This window comes from Onychostoma macrolepis, chromosome 10, assembly GCF_012432095.1.
Source record: "Onychostoma macrolepis isolate SWU-2019 chromosome 10, ASM1243209v1, whole genome shotgun sequence".
Lineage (NCBI taxonomy): Eukaryota > Metazoa > Chordata > Actinopteri > Cypriniformes > Cyprinidae > Onychostoma > Onychostoma macrolepis.
Window position 1 is genome coordinate 26,263,314 of NC_081164.1, and position 27,373 is coordinate 26,290,686.

Below are 27,373 nucleotides of genomic sequence, written 5' to 3' on the forward strand. Positions count from 1 at the left end.
TTATGAGTTTTCATAACGTAAATGTACATACAGGTTTGACATATACTTACCTGAGTCTGTCTAATGTTTGCATAAACGAATGCTCCAAGATCCAGATGAATGAGGAATAATCCCGGAGATTAAGACTGTCAGCAGCATATCATGGGATTTTAGTGCACTGTTCATTTAATCTCAGTCAGTGTTTCACTGTACAGGAAACAATAAAGCTCTGTTTGCATTTTTAACCTCACAATTAATATTAATAATAATGATAGCATAGAACATGTGGGAATGTACACAAAACATGGCCTGTTCCCTGTGGATTTTCATTGAATAGCATTTGGGGGGAAAAAAGGCAAATCAGGGCTTCAACAAACATAATGTATGAGCAATATGTGACTCTGGAGCACAAAAGCAGTCTTAAGTCGCTGAGGTATATTTGTAGCAATAACCAAAAATACATTGTATGGGTCAAAATTATTGATTTTTTTTTTATGCCAAAAATCATTAGGATATTAAGTAAAGATCATGTTCCATGAAGATATTTTGTAAATTCCTTACAGTAATTGTATCAAAATTTAATTTTTGATTAGTAATATGCATTGCTAATAACTTCATTTGAACAACTTTAAAGGTGATTTTCTCAATATTTAGATTTTTTTGCACCCTCAGATTCCAGATTTTCAAATATTGTCCGATCCTAACAAACCATACATCAATGGAAATCTTATTTATTCAGCTTTCAGATGATGTATAAATCTCAATTTTGAAAAATTAACACTTAAGACTGGTTTTGTCGTCCAGGGTCACAATGTTGTTTTGGTGTAGATGCATCTGCCGAGAGCATACTGTAAATGTAAATGCAAATCTAAGTCATGATGAAGATTCAGGCCAATTTATGTTTGTTTCATACTGTATCTTATACACAAGTACATATATCTTTCCAATGTAAAGCTGAGAGATAGAAAACCAGGATAGAGCAATTAAACCTGCTTTACAGGGAATCACAGATCCCTCATCTTACTGTGTTTTACAGCACTGGGATGAACTCAAAGACATTTTCAAGCTTCAGTATAAGTTAAGCTCTATCATAAGTATTTGTTCTGTAATGTCCATTAACACAAAAAATCAGACATTAAACATTAAACTGTTTCAAAATAAAAACAGCCACCAAACAAGACTGGCATCCTGATGTCCAAGCGGAGAATTGAATCAACATTGAACTAAATTGAGCGGCGTAATGACACTATTGTCTTCTGTAGAGCTGCTTTACAGCTTAATCGAATTTGTTTCGTAACTGATGAACTTTGCAACATCGACAGTGTCATTAAACTGAACTGAATTGAGCTAAATAGTGACACTATTGCCTTCTATAGAGCTGCTTCTAGCTGAAACTGAATCATTTCATAATTGATGAATACTGTTATTTTCTTGTTTATTGCTGCTTTGAAACAACCTGTATTGAAAAGTGCTATAGAAATACATGATACATATTCACGTGAGACTAACGTGATGGAATCACTTACAGTATGAAAACTGTCAGTGTTAAATTATATTATATATTAAACCATTTCAGCGTCATAACCACAAAACATCAATAAACATGGGAGCATTTTCATGATGCATGCAAGGATATTAGAAAATAACTTTACAACTAGAACTACTAGTAATGCATGACAAGCAAAAAAGGACAGCTCAAATAATAAATAGGTTTTTACTGGATGATTCAGTGTTTTAACAAAAACAAAATTCTTATGCCTGCTTTAAAACTCTTGTTTACTTGCATTGCAATACCTGCAATTTCTGCTTTCACAATTATTTTCTATAGTAATCAACAGTCAAATATGAGGCAACTTGTATTGAACCCGGAACATGAAATGAATTGAGCATGTTTTTTAGTCTCATTATGATGCGTGTTATGCATATTCATAAGAACACTCTTCGTTGAAGGGCAAATGTGCACAGTGGTTGTGTCTCGTCTAACTACTTCTACAGTACACCCTGTGGCTAAAGTGTGAAGTTGAAGCATATTTGAGGGGTGAAAGCATAACATCATAACTAGTTCGCCATCATAGTTCTTCCGATTTGTTGTTAGCAGCAAAGTAATGTGGTCCGATTGCTTGTTCAACTAAAAGGCTGATGTGAACACTCTCTCAGCGGAAGACTGTGGTTCTCAAGCGTCTTCAGTGAAACACAAACGTACAGAAGAGGATCTCTGGGTCTCAGGTTCAGCCTCAGGAGAGGAATTTCTCCACAGACTCCAGAAGCTCACTGGAGCAGTTCAGGCTCTTGAGGTCCAGTATTAATTTGTCTTCTCTGGTCTGCTCTGACGTGGGGCTGATAATGATTTGTGGCTCCTGCGTGTCTTCGTAAAAAGCCAGACCGTTGCTCAGGGGGCCGAGAGAATTACTGTCCTCTTGTTCCTCCTTGCACACCTCCTTCTCCTCTTGTTCCTCCCCTGGAGTGTTTTTGGCCATGAGAAGAGGAACAGTGGCCATGTTAACGGACTCGGACACCAGGTCAAGGCCGCAATCGTTCAAAGAGCCGCTCTCTGTGGCTGCAGGCTGTGATGGATAAAACATTTACAATTATGCTTTTGACAGGTGCTTTTATCTAGCATTCTTAAAAATAACGGTTCCAAATATGTGACCCTGCAGCACAAAACCAGTCTTAAGTCGCTGGGGTATATTTGTAGCAATAGCCAAAAATACACTGTATGGGTCAAAATTACTGAGTTTGCTTTTATGCCAAAAATCATTAGGATATTAAGTAAAGATCATGTTCCATGAAGATATTTAGTAAATTTCCTACCGTAAATATATCAAAACTTCATTTTTGATTCGTAATATGTATTGCTAAGAACTTCATTTGGACAACTTTTATTTTTTTTTAGAGTGTAAATTACAGTCACGCTGTACATTCAATCTTTTTCCTGGGAATCCATGACTAATAATGATCTAAATAATGGTGGTTTACTGCTCGTGAAGCACATACCTTACCTTCTCTTCAGTGTGGTTTTCCTTCGGTCGCCTCTTGTTCTTCGTCTTGCCCTGTTTAGTTTGCATCTTCCATTCTTCATCTCTCAGCAGATTGGACGAATGTGAGTTTCTGAGAGTCCTTCGGTCCACGGGATCTAATTCTACATCACTCCAGACCTAGAGCACATGCAATATAATCAATGTATGTATTGACACATTTTACATAAAAGTCCTGCCATTTTTTTACTATGTTTGATTGTTTCATGTTTGATTTCCTCCAAATGAATAGAATTCAAATCTGAAGCTAAAAAAATGAATGTGTGTCCATCATTGACTAGTACACAGTTTTATGTGAAATATGTTTCAGTTTCAGTTTAATTTATGCATTAAAGAATGCCCGATCCCCCTTAAGTTTTAAATGTGTCTTAGGAACAGACAACAACAAGGTGTTTAATGATCTTAAAGGCCTGTTGGTCTGATAATGGGAGAGAAGATCAGATAAATAGTTTGGTGCCAAGCCTTTCAGGGACTTGTAAACAAATAGTAATACCTTGAACTGGATTCTGTATTCAATGGGGAGCCAGTACAAACCAGCCAAAACAGGAGTGATATTTAGGAGTTTATTTGTCTGTCAAATTTAATTGCCGGGTCAAAAATAACTCCCAGATTTCTTGCATGAGAACCTACGGTGCTAGCTATAGGAGCCAAGGTCTTTGAGAGGGTGTTTGCAAAATCCGGACGTCCAAAAACTAACACTTCAGTCTTAGAGTCATTTAACTGAAGGAAGTTATTCGCCATCCAATTTTTAACTTCAGCCATTATTTGACTGTTTGAGTGGAGAAATGTTGGAAGATAAAGCTGTATGTCATCTGCATAGCAATGATACAAAGTCTGATGCTTACAAAAAATATTAGCCAATGGAAGGAGATAGAGGGAAAACAACAGAGGGCCTAAAACGGATCCCTGTGGGACACCACATGTACATGCAGCAGAGGAGGAAGTGATGTTGTCAATTTCTACAGAAAACATTCTCCCCTTAATATAGGATGCAAACCAGTTTAAAGCTATTCCCCTGATGCCGACATACTGAAGACGTTTCAGCAAAATAGAGAATGTCAACTCCAAATGGCCAAAATCTGCAGATATGATCAATAAGTCCAAGTCCAACTTATCAAAATAAACCAATTTCAGCTTCATTTTTTAAGTTATAAGAGATTCAATTTGATTTCAGTTTAATATAGTTTGTTGAAATTACTTGTAAATCCAATTTTATTATACTTAATTTAAGGCAGCAACTGAACTTAAGTTTTAAACTTAAATAGGAGGGAATTATTATTAATTGTTATTATTATTATTTTATTTATTTATTTTTTGCACTGTGGCTATGACTTTAAGCAATAAGAGTTGAACCGTTCAGTCTGCAAATTGGGTCAGAAATCTGTGCAAAAGTAACTTAGCAAACACAGTAACAGCTGGCATGCAATTAAAATGATAAAATGCAATTATCTGCACTTTCATATGACCAGATTTTGCAGTTATTTAAATATTGTTTAAAGATTATTTATTATACAGCAACTTTAGTGGCCACATACATGACACTATGCAATTATACAGTATGTAAAGATTCAGATAAGGAGAGAATTTCTCCACAATGCATTATCAAAAGTTTTCAAAAGCGTCTTGTCACCCAAAACATACAACAAATTTACAGAGGTAAATCTGGATGGAATCATAGTCTGACATTTTAAAATAATCTTTTTCCATCAAACACAATACAATTTTCTGTGAAATTTTCTGACTACTCCGAATCTGCCTCTGACTTTCAGAAACACGAGTTGAAACATCCATACTAAAAATCAGTCCAAAAGTCATACAGTATATTCCAGCCTTTAGCAAACAGCAAGTAACAGCTGGCATGATTACAAATGAATCACGTAGTAGAAAAGGTAACAATTAAGATAGGCTGCAAATAACAGGCCTATAATCCCAGAACATGAACTGCATATCAACACAGACACATCTTGTCTGTATAAGAAGAATAGGCAGACAGATAAAATACAATATAATTCATAAGAAAGAGCGTTTGCTTTTCTTTCAGCCTGTTCTTGAAGTAGTTCATGTCTCATGCTGGTAAAATCAGAGCAACTTTAAACATTATACTATAAAATGCACAGTCAATATTAACATTTCTGCTGTTGCACGAATAGCATATACTGTAAGCAGATTTTAGCATTATAAGTGCATTTATTTATTTATTTATGATTTGGTTTAACACCGTATCAGCAACAATGGCTATATTCGTGTAAAATCAACAGTATTATGTCATCTAGTCTGTCTGGAATGACATGAAGAAACAGAACAAACTGAGACAGACTAAATCTAGAAGAACTGTGTCTCCAAAACGCTTCAAGAAAGCTCCTGCAAAGCTACAGTGCTGTTAAAAGTTTTAGGAACTTGTGTAAAAATGCTGTAAAATGAGGATGCTGTCAAAAATAATGTCATAAATAGATCAATTAACTTCTATTAACTAAATGAAATCAACATTTGTTGTGAGCATGCTTTGTGTTTAAAGCAGCTTTTGCCCTCGGTGCTCTTGAGCAGAGTTTCTCAGGAGCTTCGCAGGTTTGGAGACGCAGTTCTTCTGGATTTAGTCTCAGTTTGTTCTGTTTCTTCATGTCACTCCAGACAGACTGATGATAATCAGATCACATCTCAAAAATCTCACTGGATTATTACAATTAATGGCTAAATGAATGTTTGGAAATGTAAACTGATATTTCCTCCTGACACACTCCAGCAGAAGATAGAAATAACTGACTTGAAACCATTTTTAGCTGGTTTTGGCCTCCACTGTACACCTATTTTTCAAAATAATAACAATATCTCCTTGATTTAGTACTGGATTCGCATTATAAACACAAAGTGTCACATTAAGTGCAATCTGAATAATGTGGTCCTGCAGTCTTGAACTAAATAAGACATTTCCATTATTCAGTCTCTGAGCAGAATACTAACCGTGTCTGCGGTGGACATAGAGGAGACTCGCTGGAACTTGACCTTTGACCCTGATGACTGTCGGCTGAGCATGGGCTCTTTGAAGGAAGACTCGCTGTTGGACACGGAGATGCAGTCTTTCCGTGACGACTGGGCCAGAAAATGCAGACACGGCACCTTCTCAGCCAGCGTGTCTCTGTGAATCAGTCAGAAATATAGACTGCGTCACATATTGTCTCCGTACCGTGCGGCTGCTGAGGCGACTGCACTCGAACGAACCTGTACTTGGAGCGTATGATGGCGTAGATGAAGGGATTGTAAATGGCTGATGCTTTGGCAATCACTGCAGGAACTGCCTTGGAATACGGCGTGAGAACATGGCTGTACCTGGAACAGAAAAATAATATAAATAATAATCGCTGCCTCACAGAAGCTCATGCTGGTCTTTTCTGCAAGCATTATTTATGAGAAAACGTTGCCAGCCCTGGTGTGCATCAAAACCCAGTTAGAATTTTTTGGGTTACTGATATGCTTATCTGAATTTGTGATGTCAGTTTTACACTGCAAAAGCTGATCGTCTTGATTTCAGTCCAAATATCTAAATATTCTTAAACCAAGAGACATTTACCTAAGACGCAAAATAACTTGAAATATGAAGTCTTGCGTTCTGAGAAACTGCATCAAAATTAAGTGAGTTTATGCTTAAAACAAGAAAAAATAGCTTTCAGTGGGGTAAGAAAAATGATCTTGCTTTCCCTTTGAATTAAAATTATTTTTTGAGCCCACTGACAGATTTTTTTTTTCTTGTTTTAAGCATCTTTTGCCCAAGAAAACAATCTATTTTGATTTAAGAATGTTTAAATACTTTGCAAAAAAAAATTATTCTTTAGTATTTTTTGTCTTGTTTTCCAGCACAAATATCCCCAAAAATCAAGATGCATTTACTTGAGAAGCAAAATGATGTGAGTTAATGCTTAAAACAAGAAAAACTAAATTAATTCAAGGGGAAAACAAGATTATTTTCTGACCTCACTGACAAATACTTTTTTTTTTTACTTGTTTTACTCCATTTTCATCATTTTTTTTTCAGAAAACAAGACTTAATATCTTAAGTAATTTTGTTTCTCAAGCAAATGTGTCTTGTTTTAAGAATGTTTAGATACACTGCAAAAATATTTGTCTTATTTAGCCGTTTTCCAGTACAAATGTCCAAAAAAATCAAGATACATTTACTCGAGAAGCAAAATTATTTACCTTTAGAAAACACAAAAAAAAGTAAAGAAGATCAAAATACATTGAGTTCATATTTGTTAAAGGGGGTCATAAACATAAACTGAATTCAAAGGGACAACAACATTATTTTTCTGACACATACACTCACTTTTCTCTCTTTTTTTTCCAGATAAAAGACTTAATATCGTAAGTCATTTTGCTTCTCAAGCAAATGTATCTCGATTTAAGAATGTTTAGATAAATTGCAAAAAAAAGAAAGAAAATGTACTTATTATTTTTGTCTTTTTTTCATTGCAAATATCCCCAAAATGTTATCAAAATAAAATGAGCTTAAAACAAGAAAAACTACCAGTCAATAGTGTTTAGAGACAAATAAACGTAATTCAAACAAACAAAAACACGATTAACAAGATACAAGAGTTTTTTCAGAGAGCAGCTTAATATCTAAAGTCATTTTGCTTCTCAAGCAAATTTATTTTGAATTAAGAATGTTTAGATATTTGAACTGGAAAACAAGATAAAATATTAAATATGAAAATCATTTTTTGTAGTGTATCTGTGGAAGCAAGACAAAACCTGTAAGAAGATGTAGACTGAATAAAGCTGAGGAGTGTTTGTGAGCGGTCAGGAGGAGCCGCTGACCCCTGCAGTGGCTGTTTATAAGACATGGAAGTGACCTGGAGGTGTTGTTAGCCGAGCGGAAAGAATCACATGCCTGATTATGCCTATCCTCCAGCACACTGAACTCTGCCGCTAACGCTGAGGTGTTAGCACCGAGCCGGCTCGCCCTACGCAGTCCGCATCGCCTCAGTGAACCCAGCAGCCTTTAATTCAGCTGATAAACACCGCCTTTTGCTGTGGACAGTACTTCTATAAAAGGACGTCTCTTCACTCTGGAATTCGGAGAAAGTCTCAGATCTTCTGCATGGTTTGACTCCCTCTGATAGACTACACATCAATCCGAACACTTCTTTGAGAGGTTAGATGATCTACATCGAACTGGCCATCAACGTTGGTAATTTAATTCAATTTTTGTAGAGCATTTTAGCACTTTTACTTCCATCATCCTGAAGCCAATGGGGTTTTTGAGTGGGTTGTTGGTTCTGTGGTGAACACAAGCTCAAGATATTATCAAATTTTATTCTACGACATAAAATACATCAGTTATTCGCCTTTGTGATTTTTTGTACAGTTTTGAATCAGTTAACATCTTCTCAAAAGCTGAAACAAATCCATCATTAAGATGTTTTTAACTAAAATACCATAGAGTCTATAATTCATAATAACACTTTCTCCAGTGAAGAAGTGCATCTGCTGTCGTCTCTCACATCAAAATCCAGCCACGTGTTTGTTTAGAGCTGTTTTGTCTTGTAAACGCTGCTTGATCTGCAGATTTCTCTCCTGATTCAGACCAGAACACTTCTTCACTGGAGGAAGCGTTATTATGGATTATGGACTCTATGGTATTTTAGTTATAAACGTCTTAATGCTGGATTTGTCTCAGCTTTTGTCTTCTCCAGATGTTAACTGATGGACTGGAGTGCTGTGGATTATTGTGATGTTTTTATCGACTCTCATTCTGACGGCACCCATTCACTGCAGAGCATCCATCGCTGAGACACTGATGCAGAGACACATTTCTACAAATCAAATAATAACTACACATCTGCTTTTAGTTGTACTATGCACTGGAAAACAACTAGCTTACAGTCAAACCAATGACACAAAACTCATTTCAAGCAGATGCCACTAGCTATGTTTCCATCCACCTATTTCTATATGCATTTTGGGATATCGCATAAAAAGTCAAAGTGCTTCGTTATAATTGACTCCCAAACTGCAAAAAAAGATTTTCTTACTTAGTATTTTTGACTTGTTTTCTAGTATAAATATCTAAACATTCATAAATCAAGATGCATTTACTTGACAAATAAAATGATTTAAGATAATAAGTTTTGTTTGAAAAAAAAATTAAAAATTAAAATTTTGTTAGTTTTTCCTTAAAACAAGCAAAAATATCTGCCAATGGTGTAAGAAAAATCATCTTAATTCAAAGGCAAGAGATTATTTTTCTTGCCCCATTGGCAGGTATTTTAGCTCGTTTTAAGGAAAAACAAACACTTTTTTTTTTTTTTTGGAAAACAAAAAACTTATCTTAAATATCTTGATTCAAGAATTATCAGATATTTATGCTAGAAAAACAAGACAAAAATACTGACTAAGAGAATAATTTGTTGCCGTGCAGAACTGCATAAGATAAGGACTGCGTTTCGTCTGCGCGCTCAGAAGCTTGTTATTTATTGTATACAAAAATTATTATATACAGTGCCTTAATTCTCCTGCTGCAACAAATTAATTTTTTCTTTGTGATATTTAGCGCAAGTTAATCAGGATTAATGATTAAGAGATTTTGCTCTCTTCAACTCACTGAATGGAAACAGTGCTTTGTTCGCAACTGTTTTATGCGATTCCAATTTTGTGCATAAGTTTAATTTATAACTTTGGATGGAAACATAGCTATTGATAGTTACCGTACCCTGCCCAGGCGATGAGAGTGACGCAGGCGTAAGGAGACCAGGAGAGGACGAACACAATGATGACCACGAACGCGATCTTCGCCAGCTTCCACTCGGTCTTTATGGACTGCTGCTGCATGAGCGCTGTCTTCCTCACATGACTGCCCAGCTTCTCCACATCTCTGAACACACAAGAAGATGCACGATGGGACTTTTTTTTTTTCCCAAGAATGACATTGTACATGTGGACGTCCCAGTTAGGGTGACCAGACATCCTGCGATGACCTGTCCTGATTGTTTATTATGGCGATCCCGGTAGACAAGAGTATGTGGGCAAAATATGGACAAATATTTGTGTCTCCAGACTATTGTCTGTTTTTTTTTTTGTTTTTTTTAAATATGTGACCATGGACCACAAAACCAGTCATAAGGGTCAATTTTTAGAAACTGATGTATAGGACGATATTTGTCTGAGATGCAACTATTTCAAAATCTGGAATCTGAGGGTGCAAAAAAATCGAAATATTGAGAAAATCACCTTTAAAGTTGTTCAAATGAAGTTCTTAGCAATGCATATTACTAATCAAAAATGAAGTTTTGATATATTTACAGTAGGAAATTTACAAAATATCTTCATGGAACATGATCTTTCCTTAATATCCTAATGATTTTTGTCATAAAAGAAAAATCAATAATTTAGACCCTACAATGTATTGTTGGCTATTGCTACAAATATAGCTGTGCTGCTTATGACTGCTTCTGTGCTGCAGGGACACATATTAAGAATTGTTTTTCATGGTGTTTAGAAACGTTTAGTGATCATTTAACATGACTGAATGAATTCTAGGCACATGTTTTAAAGGAAGCGCACAATCATTTAGATCAGACTACTACTGAAAAGATACTAAATATAATGTAGAAACGTTAAAATGGAAACTTAAATGTTCTGTAAAGCTGCTTTGCAACGATTTGTATCATGAAAAGTGTTACACAAATAAAGTTGAATTGAATCAGACTCAATATTTACGACAGATATTTTATAACATATCAATATTTACAGATGACATACTGAACATAATGCTGAAAATAATGTCAAATAATGCTATATGGATCAATACTTCAGGGGTGTGAATGCCTGATAATAAATGTATTGATCAGTGAATTTATAAAAAGTGGTAACCTGAAATCGTCATCTTAAATATATTTCCACCTGATTTCACCTTAAAGAATAGTTTTGTTTTTCGGTATCAATTCATGCATTTAGGCTGATTCAGTGATAACATTTTTGGCTTGAACAAAACCAGTTAAATTAGATTTTATGGTTTTTAGGTTGTAGTTTTTTTTTTTTTTAGTGTAGAGCAAACATTATTATACTGGACAGTATATTAAATATTAAAATAATAAAAGAATACTTTCTAAATAAATGTAATCAATGAGAATATTATTTTTAAAATGGTAAATTTATATAGTGTTAATTTATGTAAATTACATATATAATGTGCATTTAATGTATATAATGTCAATAATATACTGTGTATATATATATATATATATATATATATATATATATATATATATATATATATATATATTTTTTTTTTTTTTTTTTTTACATATTATTTACAACACAGGATTTAAACTTGAAATAAAATTAACATTAACTGAAATAAAATAAAATAAAATAAAACAAAACTTATATTAAAATTATAATTCATTTTCATTTAAGTTGAAGTATTAAAATAACTAAAACTAAAATAAAACTATATAGACATATTAAAAAAAAAAAAATGTAACTAATAAAATGTAAAAACACCCAACAAATTACTTATAATTTAATTAAAATTGAAATGAAAACTGAAAAAAGTAATAAAATTATTAATAATAATAAATTATATAAAATTTTTTAAATCTAATGCAAAATATTAACAAAAACTAAAATAGTATATCAATGATACTAAAATAACAATTTTCCAACAATTATTTGGCAACAAACTAGTCAGTATGTAGCATGCATTTAAATGGATTTTAAAGCCATTTATCAAATATAGTGAAAAATCTACAAATAAATCTAAAAAAGTATGAGATGTTGAAATGGAAAACGTGTAGGAACCTGGTTGACGCTGTACCTGCTTGCGTTCCGGATGGCGAGGAACATGAAGAAGTAGCAGTAAGAGATGATTCCAAGAGGGATGAAGAACACAAAGCAGCAGAGCATCAAGGTGTAGCTCTTGTTCGCCGGCGTGGACGTCACATAGTCCCATGTGCAGGACGTCATGAGGCCTTCTGGGATATAGGAACCTGTCCAAGAAAAACAAGTCAAGAAACTCTAAAAACATTATCGTCTCATCCGATGGCAAAGGAAAGATGCTGCACCTCACAAAACATCTAAAGGCTAAAAGTAGCTCATAACTCGCCGATTTAGGAGAAAATCTGTGTCAGGACTCCTACATTTTCGGACGCTAGACTCGGAGAAACACAGGGCTTAAATGCAAGGAGTAAACAAGATATTAATCAAACACAGCTGGATTCAAATTAACACAATGAGGACAGGAACAGGAAAATAACCCATTATGGGTATAAGAGGGAGGGAAACACAAGACACAGGACTGACAACATCATCCATAGCAACGAGGTCAACCCCGCCCCCTTACTCTGAGTTTCACGCCGGTTTCACGCTGGTTTCACACCGCGTATTTATTTCGGTGCCCATGTTAACAAGTGAGTGCATTCACACTGGGAGCAGGAGCGTCGCGTGAGCAGCGCCGCAGCGATGGTTTTTGCTGCCCCTCTCACGCTCAATTAAAGTGACAGCACACTTTTGATGGACAAAATAAATATGATTTCACACAAAACGTGCTAATAATGCACAGAATAAGCAGGTCTAGTGTGTTTTAAGACGAATTAGAGTATGTCAGGAAAGAAAATGAACAATCCAAAATATGTATAGAAGATTTACCCATTTTAACTTGTTTTTCATTTTTAATTGCCATAAGTAAATTCTAACTTAAAGCATTTTATCAAACTCACAACGAACAATTCATCTTGCTCAGGATCTTAAGTTACAATGGAGTATATAAAGAAATATACATAAGAAATTCATTATTCATTCATTATTGACAGCTTCTATAAGAAATGGAGATTATGGGTAAAAGTATAGCTATATTATTAAAAAACAAAACAAAAAATAAATAATAAAAAAACAGTATAAACAGCAATTTCTATATTTGAGTGTGATTGAAACAGCATGATAGGAGCTGTTTTTGTTGTTTACCATTTACAAGCGAATCCCCAAGACTTCAAAACTTTCAAGTTTATAACTGACCAACTTCTAAAAACAAATTTATAGTTGTCTTTGTAAAGAAATATGTCGCTTTGGAGCCGCTGCTGTGACGCTGAACAAACGCTTCCAGTGTGAATACTCTGCGAGTCTGACGCTGCAGTGACGCTGTAGTTACGCTGCTCACGCTCCGCTCACGCTTGCGGTGTGAAACCGGCGTAAGACTTCTCTCTATTCCTTAGTTCCTGTCTCGGCAGCTTTGTTATTAGGTTTTATATGGAAGCCTGTTTCCGCCACTGAATAAAAAATAAAAAAGTTTATTGCGACTTTTTATCTCACAATTCTGACTTTTTTTTCTCATAATTGCGTGATATAAACTCGCAATTGCGAGTTATAAAGTCATAATTCTGAGACAAAGTCGCAATTGCGAGTTAAAGTCCAGTATTGAGGGGGGAAAAAGGCTGATATGTTTTCAGAATTATGACTTTATATCTCGCAATTGCGTGAGATATAAACTCGCAATTCTGAGAACATATCAGTCTTTTTTCCCCCTCAAAATTGAACTTTATATTGAGTTTATATCACGCAATTCAGAATTGCCTGATATAAACTCGCAATTGCGAGTTATAAAGTCAGAATTGCGAGAAAAAAAGTCAGAATTGCGAGAAAAAAAAGTCAGAATTGCGAGATAAAAAGTCGCAATAACCTTTTTTTTTTTTTATTCAGTGGCGGAAACGGGCTTCCATAGTTTTAAGAGAAAACTCTTAGCTAAAAACATTTACTGCTATTTAGGAGAACTCTTAGTGGTAAGGTAAAATGTTTTGTGAGTACGGGCCCAGATTTTCTTCGACTAAAACTAGACTAAAATACAGAGACTTTTAGTCGACTAAAACTTGACTAAAACAAAACAGGTTGACTAAATAAGATAAAAACTAACAAGGACATTCTACATGGGATTAAGACTAAGACTAAAATTGAAAATAGCTGACAAAATGAACACTAGCACTCACTCCATCCTATAAGGGGTGCCAGACTCCAGCACAGAGAGTAGATCCAGACCAGGAGGATGATGATGAGCGTCCGGCGTCCAGACGTCCAGCCGATGGCCTGCAGGGGTTTGGTGATCACGATGTAGCGGTCGATGGAAATGGCCAGAAGGTTGATCATGGATGTGATTCCGAACAGAGCGCCACAGAAGGCGTACATCTTACACCCTGCGTGGAGAAGCAGATGTGTGATGTGGAAACAGATCGCAACTGAGTAAGCGGCTTTTTTTATCAATATATTTATTATTCTCACATCAACCATTTACAGAATCAGTTCAATATACAAGTAAACGTTATTCTCTAACCACCCTTCCACCCTCACTACAGAACACTTAAATGGACATTGTTGCGAGGCATTGAGCTGAAAATAAAAGGATAATAATAAAAATAAATACATAAATAAATAACAATAATAATAATAATAATAAATAAAGAGGTTAAAGTAAAGAAGGGTTACATTGTCACATCAGCATTTTCAGTATGCAATAAATTTGCCCCAAATCTTTTCAAACATTGAAGACTTTCTTTTTTACAATACGGGTGCACAAATATGCTTTAATTCATACTTAACTAATGCACAGATAATAACGAGTTAATGTATAACTCATGAAGAACTAATGATTACTACATCAGCAACTAATGAACATTCTATATGATTCATAGATTAAGTAATAAATAAATTGTTATTAGTTAAATGTGTCATAATGTATTAGTTCCCTAATAACATATTATATTAACTAATGAGTAAATTCATGTTAATTACCACAGTGGTCAAAGCTATGTACTTCAACTTCCAGTTGTCTGCTTTAATTAATCGTTAGCTAATGATTTGATTATGTTCTGACTTGATGAGGCACAGAACTATTAACTAATTGTTAAATAATATGTCATTGTGGTTATGGATTTTGAATTAGTTATTGTCACGAATCCGATCTATGAACTTCCGTTCACTCACCACCAGAGGTCACTCACTCACCACATTGACTCTCACAGCACACATCACACTGCACTCAATTTCCCATCATCCATTGCACTGATTGCACACACAGCTGATTGCACTGATCACACACCCTACTTAAGCCATGGACTTTCTCTCCCTCACTGCCGAGTATTGTATGCACTTATCCCTCTCCTAGCGATAGCTACTACGGAGCCCACTTAGTTGTGGCATGGTCTTGCCTGTTTTCCCGTGTTTGTTTTCTAGCCCGTGTTCCCTGGATTAACCCTTGCCTTGCCGTTTGGACACTGTTTGCACCCCTCTTGGATTCTTGCTCGTGTACCTTGATTATATTCGCCGATCGTCGACCCACGCTTGTCCTAGGATTACTCTTTGTCTTGTCCCTGCCATACCTGTTTGCCATTGCTCGACCCTGCCTGTATTTATGACCATGCCTTTAAATAAAAGCTTGCACATGGATCCGCACGTCTCACGTCTCGTCAGCCACGTTACAGTTATTTAGTCATGTGCCTCAACAAGTAAAGTCATAACATGATATTTTTGCAAATCATTAGCAAATGATTAATTAAAGCAGACGCCTGGAAGTTGAAATGCATGGCTTCGACCCATTGTGGTAATTAACACATGAATTTACACTATTAGTTAATATTATATACATGACCCTGGACCACAAAACCAGTCATAAGGGTCAAATTTAGATTTATACATCATCTGAAAGCTGAATAAATCATCTTGATGTATGGTTTGTTAGGATCGGACAATATTTGGTTGAGATACAACTATTTGAAAATCTGGAATCTGAGGGTGCAAAAAAATCTAAATATTGAGAAAATCGCCTTTAAAGTTGTTCAAATGAAGTTCTTAGCAATGCATATTACTAATCAAAAATGAAGTTTTGATATATTTACGGTAGGAAATGTACAAAATATCTTCATGGAACATGATCTTTACTTAATATCCGGTTACACTTTATATTAGGTGGCCTTAACTACTATGTACTTACATCAAAAAATAAGTACAATGTACTTATTGTATTGCAAAACACTTTTACTGCTATTCAGGTGGGATACGGGTGGTTAGGGGCAGGTTTGGTGGTATGGGTCGGTTTAAGGGTGGGTTAAGGTGTAAGGGATGGGTCAACAGAGTAATTATAAATGTAATTACAGAAATTAATTACAGATGTAACTACATACAGGTATTTTTAAAAATATAAGTACAATGTAAAAACATGTATGTACACAACATGTATCAAATGATTAATTTAAATGTAAGTGCATTGTAGTTAAGGCCACCTAATATAAAGTGGGACCTAATATCCTAATGATTTTTGGCATAAAAGAAAAATCTATAATTTTGACCCATACAATGTATTTTTGGTTATTGCTACAAATATACCCCAGCGACTTAAGACTGGTTTTGTGCTCCAGGGTCACATATATGTTATTAGGGAATTAATACTTTATGACACATTACACTAATAACAATTTATTGATTACTTAATCTGTGAATCATATTGAATATTCATTTGTTGTTGATGCAGTAATTATTAATAAATGGTTTAGTTCTTCATGAGTTATACATTAACTTATGATTATCTGTGCATTAGTTAAGCATGAATTAATGCATATTAGTGTCACCGTATTGTAAAGTGTTACCGGAAAGTTCTCTAAGCCGTACAATATGACTTGGTTTTTCTGATTCCCATTTTATAGCTATATATTTCTCTGCTGCTATCAGAGCCATCTTAAATAAACATGAATAAACAAGTTGAAGAACCGATTAATCCCCCAACAACATAAATCTCGGATTAGATGGATGCTTAACATTAACTGTCAGTAGTTTGTATTATGTTTCTACAATAGAGTTTAAGTAGCCGAGTAAGCGTCTTGATGGGGAGGATGGGAAATTAGGTACCCATTTCACCGAACACCCATTCCTTGTACACGCAGTTGACGAAGAAGATGGGTGACTGAGTGATGGCCATGAGGAAGTCGCTCACTGCCAGATTCATGATGAAGTAGTTCGGAGGCGTCCGTAGTTTCTTGTTACTGAAACACAAAAAGCACCTTCAGTTACATCCCAGTTTCAGAAGCTCACAGTAGAGGTAAAGCAAAAGCATGTTATATATGTCCATTTCCTCAAAACATCAGCTAAACTCAATTAAACCTGCGCGTCACCCTCACACTCCTTTAAACTTTTAATGCACAGATATTTCACCAGATATAAAATACAATTATTTTCACTTTCATATGACCAAACTATGCAGCTGTTAGCGATAACTGAAATATATCTCTATATAAATTCAATGGTATATAAAGGTAAGGAGTGCATTTTGCATGATGCATTATCAAATTGAAATGAAAGAGTTTGTTGAATCTTTAGACAAAATATATATATTTTTAATTTAGCATGTGCTTTTATTTATTTATGGAGTATCATATTTGATCCATTATACTTTTATGGCTCATATAGCCTGATATAGAGGAAAATTATATGGAGGAAAAAACAGCTCAAATTCATTCAGAGACCAAAAACAAAATAAATAAATTGTAAAAAAAATAAATAAATGTAATTTGGTGCAGACGCTGATATTTATGTGGACAGAAAGTGATGAAATTCTGATGCTTGTAATGTAAATCAATGAGATGTTTATAACAGTACAGCAGTTACTCTAAATATCAGTCTATCTCCAATAATATGTCTCAGTAAGATGAGATTGAAATGATCCAAACATATAATGCAATGCTTGAAGAAATAAAGCTCCTCAGAAGATGTGAGATGAAGATCATTCCTCCGCTGAGGAACAGTGAAAGTAAAGCTCCTCAGAAGATCCTGATGATCAGATTTGAGACGCACTGATTTTTCTAGAAAATGATTGATGGAGAATCAAGTAAAGCTGAGCTGCTTCAGTCCAGCAAGTGTTCATCTGGAGACATGACTGCAGTTATTCTGACCTTTACTTGATCAAAATCAGTCAAGATTTGACACTGAAGCTGGACGCTTGTACAGTTACACTAAAAGAGTTCTTTTACTGGATAAAAGCCTCTAAACTATCAACCAGATGACAGAAGACATGAGGAGATTGTGTGTGACAGGTTTAACAGCAAAGTTTTCATCATGTTGCTCATTTAGAAGCCTATAAAATGTGGTACAGTATGGTTAAAACAGTGCTAGAAACTTCTGCACACTTTGATGGTGTTAAATAGGTTTATTGATTCAACACATCGCATCTGAGGTGATTCATCACACAACAATCATTGTGATTGCACATCATCTCATTAATCCTACAGTCAGAGTTCACACAATTTCCTCTGATTAAAAGTCTCCCGGTGTCACCTGCTGAACCCTCGTCCCGTCCATCAAGCATTAGAGCTGCAAGAGACATCAGCGCTTCACGGGAACAACACAGCCTTTCCTAGAAAGCTCTCAGCCGACAGACGACCTCCAGAGAGATGCTGCAGCTCGCTTCACCAGGACACGTTTGAGTGATTCTCAGTCAGGGGGAAAATCCTCACGTACAGTGTGACGAGAGTCTGTTAATGCTGCTGGTTGACATCTGATTAACAGCAGTCATGTTTAGTTATTAGGTAACACCAGACGTAATCTGGGACAGAGATGGATTGTGCCTTTGTTGCACATTTTGGACAATGTTAAAGAACTAGTTCAGACAAAAATGAACATTTGCTGCAGATGTGCTCACCATAAGGCCATCCAAGATGTAGATGAGTTTATTTCTTCATCAGATTTGTAGAAATGTAGCATTCCATCACTTGCTCACCAATGGATCCTGAATGGGTGCCGCCAGAATGAGAGTCCAGTTAATAAAAACATCACAATAATTCACAAGAAATCCACACCACTCATCTTGTGAAGACAAAAGCTGAAACAAATCCATCATTAAAATGTTTTTAACTAAAATACGAGTCCGTAGTAACGCTTCAGTGAAAAAGTGTTCTGGTCTGAATCAGGAGAGAAATCTGCACCACTCCAGTCCATCAGTTAATGTCTTCAGAATACAAGCTGAAACAAATCAATCATTAAGATGTTTTTAACTTAAATACGAGTCCATAATCCATGAAAAAGTGTTCTGGTCTGAATCAGGAGAGAAATCTGCACAGATCAAGCACCGTTTACAAGCCTAAACAGCTCTAAACTAATACATGGCTGGATTTTGATGTGAGAGACGACAGGAGATGGACTTCTTCACTGGAGGAAGCGTTATTATGGATTATGGACTCAATGTATTTGAGTTAAAAACATCTTAATGATGGATTTGTCTCAGCTTTTGTCTTCTCCAGATGTTAACTGATGGACTGGAGTGCTGTGGATTATTGTGATGTTTTTATCGACTCTCATTCTGACGGCACCCATTCACTGCAGAGCATCCATTGCGTAGCAGGTAATGTAATACTACATTTCTCCGAATCTGATGAAGAAACAAACTCATCCTAATCTTGGATGGCCTTAGGGTGAGTACATTTCAGTAATTGTTCATTTTGGGGTGAAATATTGCTTTAACATGCAGATGCGTGAAGTGAGATACACTAAACATAAAAAATACATTATCCTTATTAAAAGTTGACAGCTGACTCTGTTGGTTTTATTGTGAAGCATTCATCAGTGCATATGTTACTCTAAAGAAAGAAAGCTGTCTTCTGATGGAAGTAAAAGAAAATGCATGAATAGCATGAGCAAAACTTTATGAGCTTTTTGAGCTGGTCTTGTTAATGCATATATAATAGCACACTTAGTAAATTCTGTCCACCACACAGTAAAGTTAATGGAGATGAGCACTAGAATAAATGAGAAGGCTTTTTAAAGAGGTCGGACATTGATTCCTGTCGTGTACAGCGGGTCTGCTGAATTAAACAGGTCGTCAGTGGCTTTGTTTCTGTCTCCTGTCATTGACCACTGAGAAACTGATGGTTTGTTTTCCACTTCCACATGATCACCCTTCACCCCAAACTCCCAAACCCTACGGGCATGCATGTGCATCTGATTAATTACGGTCAAAAACATTTTACTTTGTTTACAGTCAATGTGCATCATGTTACATAATTACATGGTTTCATTTCATTATGCAATCACATCATTAGTGGACCAATGCAAACAGCAGCTTCTAGAAGACATAACTTTGGGGGGGAAAAAAAAAACAGTAACACTTTACAATATGATCTCATTCATTGACATTAGTTGATGCATTACCAAACTAATGATGATCAATGTATTTTATTAATATTGGTTAATGCTAGAAATACAGTGATTTATTGTTTGTTAACTTTAAAATATCAGTAACACCTTAGTTAGATCTCGTTAGTTATTGCAATATCTAACATAAACTATAATGGGTAATATATTTAAAGTATTTGTTAATATTGTTAAAGCTAGTTATTGTTTGTTTGTTCGTGCAAGTTCACAGTGCATTAACTAATGTTAACAGAACTAACTTTTAATTTTGAAACATATTAGTAAATGTTGAAATAATCATTAATTAAAATTAATAAAGGCTGTGGAAGTATTGTTTATTATTAATGAATGTAACCATAATGTAAAGCGTTACCAAAAAAAAAAAAAAATCAAACGTCAAATATCAGAATATAAAAGTCAATATTCTATGAACATTCTTCAGAATTTCACCTTTTTTACACAGAAAGAACGAAAGACATACCGGGTTGGAATGCCATAAGGATGAGTAAATGAGCTTTTATATTTATATGCATTACTCAAGATTGTCTCTCAGAGTCAGATCTTTAGCACTCGTAAGTGTGTGTGTGTGTGTGTGTGTGTGTGTTGTATTTAGAGCTGTGATCTATAAGAAAGTGTCATGGGACTGAGGAGAGCGGGGCTCTTTGAGAGTGAGAGCTGAACAAATGCAAAAAGTGTGTCAGCGGCCCTTGAGGATTTAGACTGAACGCATCGCAGAGAGAGTCACGCTCCCCGACACAACTTCATCCCTAAACACTGAAAACACAATAAACCAATGTTCATTTCCACAGCACATTTTGGTTTCGTTTTAGTTGACTAAATATCAAGATTTTAAAACAATTAAGCATTTCTCTAAAACCTCAAAGGTTTGCAACACACACAGATTTAATGTTTTCTTTAATGAATACTGAACTATGAGATTTTTTTTTTTTTTTAAATGAAATGATACTCTAAATATGTAAGTAAAATGCAGCACTGTTTTAATGAGTGAGTCATTGAATAATTCACTCGAACAATTCGTTTAAAGGGCTGATTCATTCAGAAACAAAGTAAGTCCTTATGAATGAGTCACTGAATCGTTGACTCATGATTCATACAAACAGCTGATTCATTCAGAAACAAAGCAAGTCCTTACGAATGAGTCACTGAATCGCTGACTCGTGATTCATACAAACAGCTGATTCATTCAGAAACAAAGTAAGTCCTTATGAATGAGTCACTGAATCGTTGACTCATGATTCATACAAACAGCTGATTCATTCAGAAACCAAGCAAGTGACTGAATCATTGATTCACGGCATTCGTTCAAAACCATGGATTCATTCAGTAATGAAACACCGCTGTGTGTTGCTCAGAGATTCTCAACAGTTAGAAAGTGTGAAACGGAGCAAAACACATTAACTTTATTTCACTGTAAAATCAATACTGACAAAATCAACAGCCCTAGTTTTTTCAGTTGTTTTTGTTTGTGAAAAAATGTAGTTTACAAAAACTACGATGACAATTAGTTATCAACAAACTTCACACTGCAGTTAATACTCCGGTTTAACCTTAAATAATCTCATACCTTTATTTACAGGAATGACATAATTCTACAACCGCTCACAAGTTTGACATTAAAGCTAAAGAATCCAAACCAAACCATAAGTTTATCATGTTCACCTCTGTATTTGAATATGCTCGTCACCATGAAGCCGCAGTGTGTCTGCTGTCATCATCTATTACTGACGGCAAACCATCCCTCTCAGCAAAGACTAAAATAAACCCGTCAGTATAAAACCATGTCAAGACTGCTAGACTTCAAGCATACAGCAGTACGAGTAATTAAAATAAAAGACTAAATCAGCAGTGAGTCACACTGCAGTGACGCAGGATTGAGGAGTTATTAAGACTAAATATTTCACAACATTAGTTGGCGCAAACCGCAGTGTAGTCGGTATACTGGAATATGCGATTTTTAATGAGATATTGTGAAAAAAGAATTACAAAAGATCTCAAAAGTGGCTCAAACTGTGCTCAGATTTGCTAAGATCAGAGATCTCAATATGAACTCATCAAATTCAGCCGTTTCAACGTTTTAGAAAGACGTCTCTTCTGCTCACTAAGTCTGCATTTATTTGATCAAAAATACAGTAAAAATAGCTAAATATTATGTAAGTAATTTGATTGCTGTGATGAATTTTCAGCATCATTACTCCAGTCTTCAGCGTCACATGATCTTCAGAAATCATTATAATATGCTGATTTGCTGCTCAAGAAACATTTCTGATTATTATCAATGTTGAAAACAATATTTTTTGTGGAAACTGTGATGCATTTTACTTCTCGGGATTCTTTGAAAGTTCAAAAGTAAACAGTATTCAATATTTTGGAACATTAAAAATGGCAAAATGCTACACATTTTTGTGGAAACTGTGATAAACTTCCATTTGCAAGTTTGGGATCAACACGATTTATTTATTTATTTATTTTAATTAATACTTTTATTCATCACGGATGCATTCAAATAACCACAAATGACAGTAAAAACATTTATAATGTCTGTATATATAATACATGCTGTTCTTTAGAACTTTCTATTCATCAAAGAATCATGATCAATAAATAAAATATTGTGCAGCACAACTGTTTTCAACATTGCTAATAATCAGAAATGTTTCTTGAGCAGCAAATCAGCATATTATTATGATTTCTGAAGATCATGTGACACTGAAGACTGCTGAAAATACAGCTGCGCATCACAGAAATAAATTAAAGTTTAACACATATTCACATAGAAAACAGATATTTTGAATTCCAATAATATTTCCCATTTTTACTGCATGTGCTGTATTTTGTTTATTAAATAAATGCAGCCTTTGTGAGCAGAAGAGGCTGAAATGAAACCAAACATAATTTGAAAGTTTCCTGAGCTATAAAGCAACAACGGGTTGAAATAAAGCACTTTCCTCCAGAAACTCATGTGTAATGCTCACTTAGACACTTCACTGTCAAAAAGAGCCACAGCTTCATAACAATAAAAGTTGAATATCGTCACCGATGAGACGTGAGATCCTACCTGAAGAAGGCGTACATGACCAGCATGTTTCCGATCACTCCCACAGCCCCAATGACGGCCACGAAGAAGGCCACTATGTAGTGTGCATGATCGGGAACGTCCACTTTCCTGAAGAAGCCGCGGTCCATGTCCACCGGCTCCTCCATACCTGCCACAACGACAGAGAAGATGCTCGTTAAAGCTCCACCTGACTTCATTGACCTCATAAAGTTCATCGAAAGAGTTTCTCCAGAAGAATCTCCTGACAGTGACCCCTCAATACATTTCCAGCTCGCTTTAGTGTGGTTACACCGGTGTTTGTTGGAGCTCTTATCTGTTGCATGGCACATGTGATCCGAGAGGCTTAAGGGAAATAAGAACATGCTCTGTTTGAGCTCTCGCTCTTCCTGCACCGAAAACCGCCTCCAGCTCCAGAAATACGGACAAAGCAATAACACGTGCTGCAGATAGACTTATTTTTAAAATAACTTCACATGAATATGCTTCATAGGCTTCACACCTGAGAAGATGAATTACTGTATGTCTGTCTGGATGAGCTTCAGCAACACTCTCTTCATTTGAGCTGTAGTTTCAGTTCTTGACTAATATTACATGTTATGAAACAATATTTAGAGTCTCAGGACATTACAATCTTGAAAACAAGGGGTCAGTTTCTGGACTCTCAAAAATATCTAAAAATAGGTTGAATGTGAATGCTGTATTCTGTCTATGATCCCAGACACAGATTACATTTATTTTTAACTCCTTTTTCCCTTACTATTATTATAGTAAAAATGTATTTAACTTACGTAAAACTTGTTTATTATTATGATTATTTTTAAAATGATGTACAGCGTGATTAAGAGACACGGCGCTCTGATGCTGCTGTAATGTTGTTGGTTTTACATAATCAAATTGTCTAATTATTGTTTGATGAATATGCAAACATAAAATGCTCTCTTTATGAATTATGAGTGACTTGTTGGCCATAGCAATAAACTTTAGTCATAAATGCAAAAATGTTTGACTAGTTGGATCATAATGCAATGTTTCCAGCTAACATGTATTTTATTAATAAAAATATTAAATTAATTAAAACTAAATGTTTATCAGTGCGTCATGTATTGACTCAGATAAAGACTGTCATTTTCTTCTTAAGAAAAAAAATTAAGATGTTCTTAAGAATATATTTGAGAACTTATTAAGAATCTTTCAAGAATCGCACTTAAAAACATTCTTACGAACTTCGTGGAATTTATCTTAAGAAATTTCTTAGCTTATTTATTAAGAAGATTTTCGTGAATCCGGCCCCAGGTTCGCAAATCTTTTGATTTAATTTTTTGTGTGTGTGTATATATGTATATATAAATGTGTAAGGGGGAAACATAAACATAAACAGTTGCTATGCATAATAAAGAAGAGAAATAAAAATAAAACATTGGTGCTTGCTTTTGAAATGAATAGGAAATTGTGGAAAAAAAAATGTTTTTAATCAATATCTGAATAAGCTGCTAGACAAGAGCAGGGAAGTTCTGTTTAGTTTCAGAGACTTTTTTCTTTAAATTAATTATTTTATTATTTTTGGTCCAAAAAACAAAAACAAAACAAATTCAAACCAATTTCTTAAATATAATTTTTACCCAGGTTTGTTTATAGATATACTGTACACAAAATGTACCTGCAACCACAAACAAACAAACAAACACACACACACACACACACACATAAATAGTGTACTGGCAGTTTTTCTTTTCTTCCCAGTACAGCATGACAAACATCAGTCTCTCTTAACGTCTGAGTCCTGCAGTGTTTACAGATATTGAATATTTCTATATTTCACTACTGTATATGAAGCCCTTCAGTCGGCTGATAAAGCGCCCTGCGGCTCTGATTATTGATTCGTTCCCGATAAAGGCTCCTGTCTAAAGGTGCGGAGAAAACATCTTCAGATCTGAGTGACGTTACAATGAAGCGTTTATGAAAACAGACAATACTGAATATTAAGTTATGAGACACTATTTCACTATCCATAAAATGACATACTTTATATTGTGCTGGAGAGCTTTATAATTGTAATAATTTAAATTGGACACAGACAGCGAGCCTTACGATTAAAGGAAGTAATTAAACCCGAGAGAGAGAGTGATTAAATGCTCTATGTAGGTGCCATAAGAGGATTTATCTCTCATTATTTATTAATTTAATGTTAATATGATCAAGACCATCAACAGGGTCATGCAAGTTAAAGGCTGTTCAATATGAATGTAAAAACAGATTCACTGAAAGATGACCCTTAAAAGTTACACTTAAAAATGGCTTAATTACATCATCAAAATTACATAATACTTTAATAAATTAAAAACCTCTGAGCAAAAAGTTTAGAGAAAAGCTCCTGCAGCATTTGCGTGCAGATTCAGACTTGATTTTATGCAATGATGATTTTAAGTAAACAAACACTTAAGTGTATTTTTATTAGTTAAAAAATATATATATATATATATATATTTATAATTAGATGTTAAGAGGCCAACCCAAAAACTTAAGCATAACCAAAACAAAATAAATTTATTTATTTTGACAAAAGCTCCAAATTTTAAGCTGTTTCTCTGGATATATCCCAGTAACAAAGTTTATTAATCATTAGTTTATCAGTCATTAAAGGCTTCTTTATTCTCACTGTGACCTCAGACTACATTTAGCTTTCAGGACGGAAACTCTCAAAAAGTAAGTGTCCAAATGGATTGAAAGGTCTGACGATGTTCAAATGTGGGAAATTAGAATCTTTTTTTTTTCCATCATATGACTTTAAAATAGCAAAGCCAAAGGCCTCACGCAGACTGGAACGACAGCAGACAGACGTCACCAAAACCAACACAAACACAGACCGAAAACAACACAACACGCTCACAATGATGACAGATCCAATTACAATCACCCCAAATGATGACTGAAATTTGTATCATCACCAAAAAGTGTCATTTTGGGTGGAAATGATGTCTAACAAATATTGTCTACAAACATTGTTCATAATTCAACAGAATAAATGTTGTAAAGCATACAAACACAGACAGAAAAAAAATCACAAGCAGCTCACGATGAATTCATTTCTGAGAGACTTGAAATTGCTCAAAATGACAGCTAAAATCAATATATGGCTCTTTTTCTCTAAAATAAAGTAAAAATTTGGGTCCAAAATAATGTTTTAACAAATACATATTTTTCAAATGTTTTCATAACTTATTCCTAATAAAACAGAGGATTAAAATCATTATATGGCTATTTTTGTACTTTATGTCTGAAAAAGTGGACCATTTCTAGACCAAAATAATGTTTTAACAAATTTTTTTTTTTTTAGAAATCTACATTTTTTCCTCCTAATTAAACTAAATAAATGTAAAGCATACAGAGACAGAAACTAATCATAATTATTAATTTCTGACAGATTCAGTTAAATAAATGTTAGAATTTTGGTACAAAAATAAAATATAATAAAAAATAAAACATTAAAATAAATAAATACATGAATGAAAGAAGTTGTGTTTTAGGGCTAAAATAACAAAATAAACAAATAAGCTTGTAAATAAAAAAATAAAAAAGTTTACAGAAAATAAATGTAAAGCATACAGACACAGAAAATGATCATAATAACTAATAATGATTTAATTTCTGACAGATTCAGTTAAATAAATGTTAGAATTTTGGTGCCAAAATAATGTTTTATAAAATAAAATAAATAAAATATAATATAATAAAAAATAAAACATTAAAATAAATAAATACATGAATGAAAGAAGTTGTGTTTTAGGGCTAAAATAACAAATAAACAAACAAATAAACTTGTAAATAAAATAAAAAAATGTTAACAGAACTTACATTAAAAAAATTTGTATATTTATTTATATATTTATGTCAAATATTGGGGTCAAAATAATGTTTTACCAAATAAAATAAACAGAAAATGTAGATGAACGGTTGGTAATTGATCAGATGAGAGTGCGGCGTTTACCTGCGGTGCTGCGCGTCTCTGTCTGAGCCTGCGGCGTTTGCAGTGAGATCTGTCCACATGCATGTGAATGCTGTTGAATGTGAACGGCTCCGGCTGTGTTCTAATCCAGCAGAGAGGCGGAGCTTCACTTACAGTCATCATGAG

At 34.5% G+C, this 27,373-nt stretch overlaps 1 protein-coding gene across 3 annotated transcripts; it reads right to left on the bottom strand.

Annotated features, from left to right (window-relative positions):
* Positions 1-1,559: 1,559 nt before the first annotated feature.
* Positions 1,560-23,476, bottom strand: opn4xa (opsin 4xa). Of its 3 annotated transcripts, none has more exons than XM_058789448.1 (9): positions 23,245-23,476; positions 16,896-17,029; positions 13,988-14,191; positions 11,827-11,998; positions 9,721-9,882; positions 6,231-6,338; positions 5,973-6,147; positions 2,979-3,134; positions 1,560-2,543 (listed from the first exon to the last, which is right to left on the bottom strand). In XM_058789448.1, the coding sequence occupies exons 1-9, from the start codon at positions 23,457-23,459 to the stop codon at positions 2,214-2,216; spliced, it is 1,656 nt and encodes a 551-aa protein (XP_058645431.1). In that variant the 5' UTR covers positions 23,460-23,476; the 3' UTR covers positions 1,560-2,213. The 3 variants fall into 3 exon arrangements, with proteins under 3 accessions (XP_058645431.1, XP_058645432.1, XP_058645433.1); XM_058789449.1 differs by lacking the exon at positions 23,245-23,476 and adding an exon at positions 18,682-18,767; XM_058789450.1 differs by having other exon boundaries at positions 2,367-2,543; positions 2,974-3,134.
* Between the last annotated feature and the right edge of the window lie 3,897 nt (positions 23,477-27,373).